At 40.5% G+C, this 10,352-nt stretch overlaps 1 protein-coding gene across 3 annotated transcripts in view; it reads left to right on the forward strand.

The window, feature by feature from the left end:
* LOC107705137 (zinc finger protein 521) overlaps window positions 1-10,352 on the forward strand; it is a 115,606-nt gene that overhangs the window by 44,780 nt on the left and 60,474 nt on the right. For all 3 annotated transcript variants that reach the window (XM_016508293.1, XM_016508291.1, XM_016508292.1), the window contains one exon: window positions 6,333-9,778. In XM_016508293.1, the coding sequence (XP_016363779.1) occupies window positions 6,333-9,778 (3,446 nt within the window). The remainder of the gene's footprint in view (window positions 1-6,332; window positions 9,779-10,352) is intronic.

The following is a 10,352-nucleotide window of genomic DNA, read 5'->3' on the forward strand; positions in this document are numbered from 1 at the left end:
TCATATTTTTACTTTTTTATAATTTAAAGAAGAAACCAATCCGATGTATAGTTGACATTTGAGGCTTAATACTATAGAAAAGCACTAAAAGTTTTTCAGTTAGAGTGTTTTCAGCTTGTTTATTTTCATATAAAAATACGGCATGCAGTTGCATCAAACAATGGTATAAACATCATTCAATGTAAATTGTGATAATCGTAATTAATAACCGCAATTACAATTTCAAGGGAATAATCGACAATTATGATTTTTGTCATAATCGTGCAGCCCTAGTTCAATCTGTCAAAAATATCTGATGTTATATCTCTACGTCAGACAAAACATCATTTCTGTGGCCTCTACTGGCATTGAAAACATTTCGGAGCATAGCAAGCATTGCGATGTATGTCTCTGTATACACTTTGTTATTTGGCTCAATCAGAAGCCATTCCATTCAGATCTGTATCCACCAAGTAAGCCTGCTTATCACAGTCTGGCTCCAGAACCCACTTGCTCATACACGCAAAGACACAAACACGTCAGGCCCATCTCTGTGCATTCCTCTTCAGTCTGATGAGAGAAAGAGAAGGGGAAATATGTAGCCCACATTGGTGGATACTGCTTGTGAGTTTTATGTTTGGGTTGCTGCGTATCTCTGTTTCGAAGGGTCAATTATTAAAAGGGTCATGAACTGCCTTTTTTTTATTTTGTACTGTTCTCTGAGGTCCACTTATAATGTTTTCAAGATTTTTACATCAAAAAACAGCTGTGATTTAGGTTTAAATCATGAATACTCAGTACATATCAATTAAACAATCTGTAATAACAGACAAAGCAATAGTGACCACGTAATAAAAATAGTTACTCACACTTGTATGGTGAGACATTACGTCGGATCCAGTATAGTCGGCACAGCATCGTCTTTTAGTTTCAATCTTTCTGAAAATCCTGTGCTGAATTGTGTGAATCCACGGTATGAAGTGAACAAAGGACCAAGTTCTTACTGACGCGGTCTGGATCTTCATTAAAAATAAAGTTCATCCACTCTTTCCTAATGTTGGGATCAGAAGGAAGGCAAAGTAAAGATTTTTCACAACTTGGCACTGCACAGCACAGCATCTTGTTGTCTTCTGAGCCATCTTCATAATTTGATTTATGCTTATACCTGCGTTTGCCTCCCTCGTTATTTACACTTGATGTGCGAATCGGTGGGCGGGGCAGATTTTTTTTTCATACAAATAAAAAAAAGAGAGAAAATACTGATATATATACAGAGTTCTGGCATGAAACTCTAGATGGCGCAGTCTGATAGGTCTAACTCAATCTGACCTAATGACATCATTATCACATGGCACAGCTGATTGGTTCTCTCCTGTATCGGTAGCCAATGAGCTCGCTGCTCAACATTCAAATATATGACTAGTGCTTGCCATAGGTTGCAGCTTGCTTCAGAAACCCTCCACCTTCCCCAGCTCCACCTGTATAGATCTGATTCATGTACGCTATATGGGGATATTTCATGCATGTTATATTTGCAGCAGCAATATTTTCTTATATGCTCACAGCAGCATGTTGTGGATGTATTGGCAGTAGCAAGTCTCGGCACTTGCTCTGCCGCAGCAGCAGCAGCGTAGCAGATCTATTCCGCCAAGACCAAATACATTAACATTGTCATGCACATTACCATGCCAATCCCTCCGAGAGTTATCATGACAGAAATATATATATATGCATCATATGTCATGATTGTCCTATGAACAACAGTCAATAAAAATCTCTGCACTCAGCTTTCAAAATTATATTTTTCAATTTTTCATTTGAGGCAATGCAAATGCATTTTGATCAATATAAGGCATTGGGAGTCTTCTTAGTCTTAGGTTCTTGATCATTTTCCCTCACACAGTAAATCTGGAGAACAGAAGGAGTGACTGTCCTAGTTTTCACGCCCCTATCTGTCATTTGTCTGGTCTTTCTGGGTGTCCACCTGTGCGGTGTGATTTCTGGGACACTGACCAAGTGTTAGTGCGTGTGCTGGGGCACATGGGTAAAGTGGACAGACTCGCTGCTGCTCTCCTGTGGTGGACAGGAAGCTGTGGATGTCAGACGCCAGAGCTCTGATCTCACAATACCCTTGTGAAACAGATAAAGTGTGCTTTATTGTATTGCATGTGCACTTGTAAGTGCTAACCTCCAATTGTTACCTTAAAGAGCTATTTATATCTGATTTAACCCATAAAGATTAGACTTGCTGGTATAAATGAATGCATATAGGTTGGTTCAGTGATGTTAAATCAAATTTTTGACTTGAATAAAACCAGTTCATTTAGATGTTATCATTTTGGGGTTACCACTTTTCTTTTTAATTAAAATACTGTGTACTTAAAATCTTAAACGTATATTTTATTTGCAGATATTTTAATAAAATAACAGCCCACCAGTGTGCACTTAAAGAGATTTATTCAAAGAGGAAAAGTGCACTTTGTAATAATGTCAATGTTTTACTTTAAGGTACATTTTAAACCATGCTTTAATAATCTTTTGTAATGCTTTAAAGAATGACACTTATTTTGATATGCTGACTAACATACTAAAGCACAGTAAAGTACTTGCTTATAATTTAGTGTGTTATTTAATAATGCATTAAGTTAATATATTTTAAATGTACTAAATTTGTACTAAATGCAAATCATTACAAATGTGTACTTTTTTATTTATATTTAGCATATTTTTGTTTATTATAAATGCTTGTCAGTACATTTAGCAGTACACTTTAACCATATTTCAATAGAATCGAATTATGCCATTACATATAAAAACACACTTAAGTCCTATTTAAGTCTTACAAAAACCAGTCTTAAGTTCAACTCATAGCATTGAAATATATATATATATACAGTGGGTACGGAAAGTATTCAGACCCCCTTAAATTTTTCACTCTTTGTTATATTGCAGCCATTTGCTAAAATCATTTAAGTTAATTTTTTTTCCTCATTAATGTACACACAGCACCCCATATTGACAGACAGACACAGAATTGTTGACATTTTTGCAAATTTATTAAAAAAGAAAAACTGAAAAATGCTCAGTATTTAGTAGAAGCACCCATTTGATCTAATACAGCCATGAGTCTTTTTGGGAAAGATCCAACAAGTTTTTCACACCTGGATTTGGCGATCCTCTGCCATTCCTCCTTGCAGATCCTCTCCAGTTCTGTCAGGTTGGACGGTAAACGTTGGTGGACAGCCATTTTTAGGTCTCTCCAGAGATGCTCAATTGGGTTTAAGTCAGGGATCTGGCTGGGCCATTCAAGAACAGTCACAGAGTCGTTGTGAAGCCACTCCTTCGTTATTTTAGCTGTGTGCTTAGGGTCATTGTCTTGTTGGAAGGTAAACCTTAGTTCCAGTCTGAGGTCCTGAGCACTCTGGAGAAGGTTTTCGCCCAGGATATCCCTGTACTTGGCCGCATTCATCTTTCCCTCGATTGCAACCAGTCGTCCTGTCCCTGCAGCTGAAAAACACCCCCACAGCATGATGCTGCCACCACCCAAATTATATTTATGGTTTGGTTAAACCAAAATCGTTACCTCTACAGTACATTTTGATTTAATATGAATCAAAAATATTTATATTCCCAAAGATAAAAATTTACACTCATACAAAGTAAAAATATTCTTTATTATAAAAACACAATCTTTATCTTTAAACACAAACAAAAATGTTACTTAATTTAGGTCAACATAATATATTAATATTTATTCATTTGCTGTGATATTTTGAGAACTTAATTTCACCATAAATAAAAGCTAAATTAGTTATTATATGAAAGTAGAATTTTTGATGAAGGCAAAAAGTTAAAAGGGTAAAGATAAAACTAGAAACATTTTGTTAGTTAATGCTTAAGTTTACTTACTAATACAGACAGGAATATTGTCTTTGAAAGACCTTAATGTTTAATGTGATTTTTTTAATATATATACATCATTTTTTCTTTTATGTACTAATAAAAAACGAAACCATGTGATTTTTAGTGCATTAAGGTTATGGCCCCTAAATAGATCTAGACTGTCATGTTTAAAAGATCATTTATTTCACTGTTATTTTGTGTGTGTGTGTGTGTGTGTGTGAATCTTTTTCTGTGAATCACCTCTGAATATGAATGGGATATTATGGTGGAGCACCTTTATTTAACTGTTGGATGAAGCAACCGCAGCTATTCTGAACTATTAAAGTACATTATTCCATTTCCAAGCACTCATAAAGCTGATGTCAGAAGTGTTTCCAGCTGTGCAGAGTGGTTGCTTTGAGAGCTACATACTGTACACTAAAAAATCCTGCACCAACGTCAGCCCATAAGATGGAGGTCTTCCTCTGTAGAAGTGTCAGGATGTTGGACAGTGATGCTCAGGAAGGCTTTGGCAGGCCAACAAAGACAGACCCTCATCTGTAGGGTGTAGGTTTTCAGGGCCAGCATCCCCTTTGGCAGGCACACAGAGGCCGCTGCCATGAGCCCAGGATGAGGACCCATGAGACTCTGGCTTTTATTTACTCAGGCGGCTAGCGTCCTGCACATTTCTCGTCTGAGTGAAGGAAGGAAAAAACAAGACTAGAAAAAGAGACAAAAACATGCTGTCTTTTTGCCCTGACCCTGATCCCATCAGTCAGTGTTCACACTCTTGTCTGTGAGCACTAGACAGTGCTGACATTGATCTTCAATCGTGTTAAATCGTGTGAGATTTGCTAATCAGAAATACATTGCTTACGTATTTCATTGTATCACATTTGTGGTAACATTTTGTCTGAACATTGTTCATACTTTTAGTGCAGAATGTTCCAAACTGCGCGGTCAATAGGACAGGCGGAATTATTCAGAATGTGTATCTTGGGCTGAGCTGCGTAAAGCTGTGTGTTTAGAGGAACAGCAGGTCAGCCTGCATTGTTATCTGTTTCCTGAAGATATGCTGCCAAGGGTTAAGTGCTCATAAATGCATGTTACCGTGGCAGATCCTGAGGTAAAAACAATGGAAGAGACATGAATATGTGAGTAGGTTACTTGAAGATGTCTCATAAATCCTAGCTATTTCCCCTTGTTTTTCTCTTTCTCAGCACTGACTCTTGGAAGTTTATTGGTTGGCAATTCACTCCGTTATTTAAAGGGATATGGACAAAAGTTGGGTTGATGGGTTGTTTGAAAAACGAGTTGGTTTTAAATAAGGCCGGTATAATTAGGTTACATTATGTCCATCCGCACCTGATCAGATGTGTTTCTTATGGATACATGGACACTAAGCATAGACCTTCATATAGTAAATCAACAGATATTAAACTAAATAGATGTCAAAACTATGACCTTTTATTTAGTTCAACAATAATTTTCTAAATGCAGTCCTGAATGCTCATGGGTTGATCCTTGATACGCATGCAAAAGTTCATAACTGAAATATTGTGGGTGCACAACATTCAACAGTTTGAGACTTTTTATGCTGCATCTATTTTAAAAAGGTCATTTATCTGTTCTGACAGACACCTGGGAGTGGATATCACACTATAAAAATTCAGCACCAGACTCCAGAAAATATCAAGTATTTATATAAATATAAATATATATATATAGCTACACATTTCATGGGGTGTACTTACTTTTTCACAGCAGGCATTTTCAAGTCTGACAGTGATTGTCTTGGAATGTATTGTTCAAGGCGGAGAATTTGTACACAAATGACACTTTAATGACTGTGGTGGATGCATTAAATGCAAAGAGAATAAAAGAATAAACCTTTTATTTTGTCATTCCCAGTGCTGACTATTAGCAACCTTTGAATTGATTGCACACATTGTTGGATAAATACTTCAAGTAAATCTCCACAACACATTAGAACCACTCATGCACAGAGCAAATGATTAAAAACATGACTGAACTTAGTGTTAAAGTCAGGTTTATTTGAATAGGACACATAAGGATATACATTGTTTCAAAGCAGATTTAGGGAAAAGATTGCATACAAATAAGAACAGTTAAGCTCAAAGTATTTTTTCTACAACATACTCTACTCATTTTCCTAAAACAATTCTTTGACTAATGCATAATGACTCTTTTTTGCTGAAAGAAATTAAGGCAGACATGCAAATCAAATATATTTTCTGTAGGAACTGATGATAGTTTGAAAGACGAGCATACTTAGAGTAGCAGTAATTGTCAATACACAAGCAAATACATACCAAAACTAATATAATTTTGAATGGAGAGATTTCTCACAAATACAATTTGTTAGAAGACAGACATATTGTTGCATCTGTGTACCACCAAACAGTAAAAAGGTAATGCATTCTGTCTTATCTTCTGGTTGTTTTTGACAGATGGAACTGATATAGAAGATGACCCATCCTGCTCTTGGCCTACATCGTCGCCATCTAGTAAAGACCACACTTCTCCAGGCCATGTCGATGACTATGAATATGGTGAGGATAAAGGAGGTGCAGGCCTACCATACCCATGCCAGTTTTGTGCAAAATCCTTCAGTCGCCTGAGCTTCCTTAAGTGCCACGAGCAGAGTCACAGAGATAAACTTCCCTTCAGCTGCACATACTGCAGTCGCTTGTTCAAGCACAAGCGCAGCCGTGACCGACACATCAAGCTTCACACCGGTGACAAAAAGTACCACTGTGGAGACTGTGACTCTGCTTTCTCACGCAGCGATCATCTAAAGATCCATATGAAAACGCATGCTGCCAACAAGCCCCATAAATGCCCAGTGTGCCGCCGGGGGTTCTTGTCCACCAACTCGCTTCACGGACACATGCAGGTGCATGAACATGGGAAGGATGGAGCGAATACAAGGTCCCCTCAAGAGTGGAGGTTAAAAGACACGCGCAAATGCAGCCGCTGTGAGGAGGGTTTCGACATGCCTGAGGAACTGCAGAAGCACATTGCAGAAAGCCACCCAGAGTGCTCTTCTCCAGGAGGGAGTCTCGAACCTGGCCTGCAGTGCATCTACTGCCACGAGCCGTTCGGTGATGAAGGAACACTTCTGAGCCACATAGATCAGGTGCATGGGAGAGATAGAAAGAGCAACATATGCACTGTTTGCTCTGAGCAATTCCCTACTGTAGATGAGCTTTACATTCACATGGATATCCACCAACTCCCAGAGTCCAGCAATAGCCCCTCTGTGTTGCCCGTAGGTTATACTTCTGTTTCAAGCACTACTCCAGACTCCAACCTTTCTGTTGACAGTTCGACCATGGTTGAGGCCGCTTCTGCAGTGCCCAAGACACGCGGGAGAAGAAAGAGGGCCACCCATAATAACATGTATGGGCGATCTGCCAAACAGCCAAAAATCGAATACAGCTGCATTTACTGCAACAAACAAGTTTTCTCAAGCCTCACTGTGCTGCAGATTCATCTTAAGACCAAACATGCTGACAAGCCAGAACAGGCTCATACCTGCCAATTTTGCTTGGAGATCCTTCCATCCCTTTGCAATTTAAACGAGCACCTGAAACAGATCCACAACACCAAGGATCCTTCAGGTGTACTTGCTAACCTGTCTGATGACCTGCTGCAGTGCAATTTCTGCCCAGAGGTTCTTGGAGATCTTAATGCTTTGCAAGAGCACATACGGTGCTCCCATGGCTTTCCTAATCCAGTCACCAAAGAAAGCAATGCATTTTTTTGCCCCAAGTGCTTTATGGGATTTTTAACTGAGGCCACTCTAGAAGAACATGTCAGACAGACGCATTGTGACTCTGGAAGCGTGCAGTTTGATTCTCCTCTAGCGGTCACTCCAAAAGATCCCATTGTGGAGATCTACTCGTGCTCTTACTGTACCAACTCCCCCATTTTTAACAGTGTCATAAAGCTTAACAAGCACATAAAGGAGAACCACAAGAACATCCCTCTTGCTCTGAATTATATCAACAATGGGAGAAGATCTCTGCGAGTCCTGAGCCCCTCATCTCCAGTCTCTGTAGAGCAAGCCTCGCTATTCAAACAGAACAGCACTTCCTTATGTTCAAGTGAGTTCATTTGTAACCAGTGTGGTGCTAAGTACACCAGTTTAGACCTTTTCCAGACACACCTAAAGACCCACCTTGATGCTGTTGTGCCACAGCTAACCTGTCAACAGTGCAACAAGGACTTTCCTAACCAGGAGTCTCTTCTGAAGCATGTGACTGTTCATTTCACCATCATGTCCACATACTACATCTGTGAGAGCTGTGACAAGCAGTTCACATCTGTGGATGACTTGCAGAAGCACCTTCTGGATATGCACACCTTTGTGTTTTTTCGCTGTACTCTCTGCCAGGAGGTGTTCGACTCTAAAGTGTCAACTCAACTCCATCTTGCGGTGAAGCACAGTAATGAGAAAAAGGTATACCGATGTACTTCCTGCAACTGGGATTTCAGGCATGAAGCTGACCTTCAAATGCATGTCAAACATAGTCACCTTGAAAATCAGGGTTGTTCACACCGTTGCATCTTTTGCTGTGAGTCATTTGGCACCGAAGTAGAGCTGCAGTGTCATATTACCACCCATAGCAAGAAGTACAATTGTCACTTTTGCTGCAAAGCCTTCCATGCTGTTTATCTGCTAGAACGTCACCTTCGTGAAAAGCACTGTGTGTTTGAGGGAAAGACCCAGAATTGCAGCACCAATGGATCCATGTCCGGTAGCGGTGATTCAGTTGCCAAAGATGATGGAGACTTACAGGCCTTTCTGGCCAACAGCCATGGACGAACTGTTGCAGGAGATTCTCATAACAGTCGGGATTGCAGCGAAGAAGACTTTGATACCTCAGAGATCATGTATAGCTGTGACATCTGTGGTGCATCTTATACCATGGAGTCTCTCCTAACCAATCACCAACTTCGTGACCATAACATTCGACCTGGAGAGAGTGCTATACACAAGAGGAAGGCAGACCTGATCAAAGGAAACCACAAATGCAACATCTGCTCTAGAACCTTTTTCTCGGAGGGAGGACTTCGGGAGCACATGCAAACGCACTTAGGGCCTGTCAAACACTACATGTGTCCCATTTGTGGAGAGCGCTTCCCTTCCCTACTTACCCTTACAGAACACAAGGTCACTCACAGCAAAAGCCTGGACACCGGAAGCTGCCGGATCTGTAAATTACCTCTGCAGAGTGAGGAAGACTTCCTGGAGCATTGTCAGATACATCCCGATTTGCGCAATTCTTTAACTGGCTTCCGCTGTGTGGTCTGCATGCAGACTGTCACCTCAACTCTAGAACTCAAGATCCACGGCACCTTTCACATGCAAAAGACTGGAGTGGCATCTATGAATCAACCTACTGCATGCTCAGCTGCCACAGAACTTCACCACAGTCAAAGCCAGAAAGTCGTCAAGTGTGCTGCATGTCTCAAAGAGTTCCACTCTAAGCAGGACTTGGTGAAACTTGACATTAATGGTTTGACATATGGTCTTTGCATGCTATGTGTCAATGCCGCTGGTAGCAAGAGCTCGAGTGTAAATGGAGGGAAGCCGCTGCATCAAGGGGCTCAAATCTCGATGGGTCCTGCTGCTGGATGGACCCATGGGGAGAGCCTTAGCCCTGGTCCTGTAAAGGGAAAGACTGCCTGTTCTTCCTCATCATCTTCATCAGTATCACCCTCTGTTTCCAAGACCCGCTGTTCCAGTTGCAATGTTAAATTCGAGTCAGAGGCAGAGCTTCAAGCACATTTGCAGACAGTGCACAGAGACCAAACACCAGAAGCCGCTCTGTTACGGACCCCCGATGGCTCCCCCATGTCACGAGTTAGCCCAACCCAAAGCGACGAGGTAAGGTGTGCCTTACAGTAAAGCTACAGTGCATGCTCAGTACATTTGCCATTGATACATTAAAGGGATAGTTCACCCAAAAATGAAAATTTTGTCATTAATTACTCACCCTCATGTCGTTTCAAACCCGTAAGACCTTCGTTCATCTTCGGAACACAAATTAAGATATTTTTGATGGAATCTGAGAGCTGTCTGACCCTGCACAGACAGCAATACAACTGAAATGTTCCCAAGTCCAGAGACGTAGCAAGGAGATCGGTAAAATAATCCATGTGACATCAGGGGTTCAACCGTAATGTTACAAAGCTACGAGAATACTTTTTGTGCGCAAAAAAAAAAAAAAAACAATTCGTCTTTATTCAACAATTCGTCTCCTCCGCATCACCCTGTAGCGCCATTTTGGAGAATATCCGCTGGACGTAAACAACTTATGCTGTTCTGTGTCAGCTGCGTCACACCGGATCTGTTTCCTACTTGGTTGTGATTTGATCTGAACGAAAACAGCGTATCCGTGTGACGCAGCTGACACAAAAACTTTTGCGCACAAAAAGTATTCTCGTAGCTTCGTAAAATT

Source organism: Sinocyclocheilus rhinocerous, unplaced genomic scaffold (genome assembly GCF_001515625.1).
Source record: "Sinocyclocheilus rhinocerous isolate Xijiao unplaced genomic scaffold, SAMN03320098_v1.1 scaffold173, whole genome shotgun sequence".
Classification (NCBI taxonomy): domain Eukaryota; kingdom Metazoa; phylum Chordata; class Actinopteri; order Cypriniformes; family Cyprinidae; genus Sinocyclocheilus; species Sinocyclocheilus rhinocerous.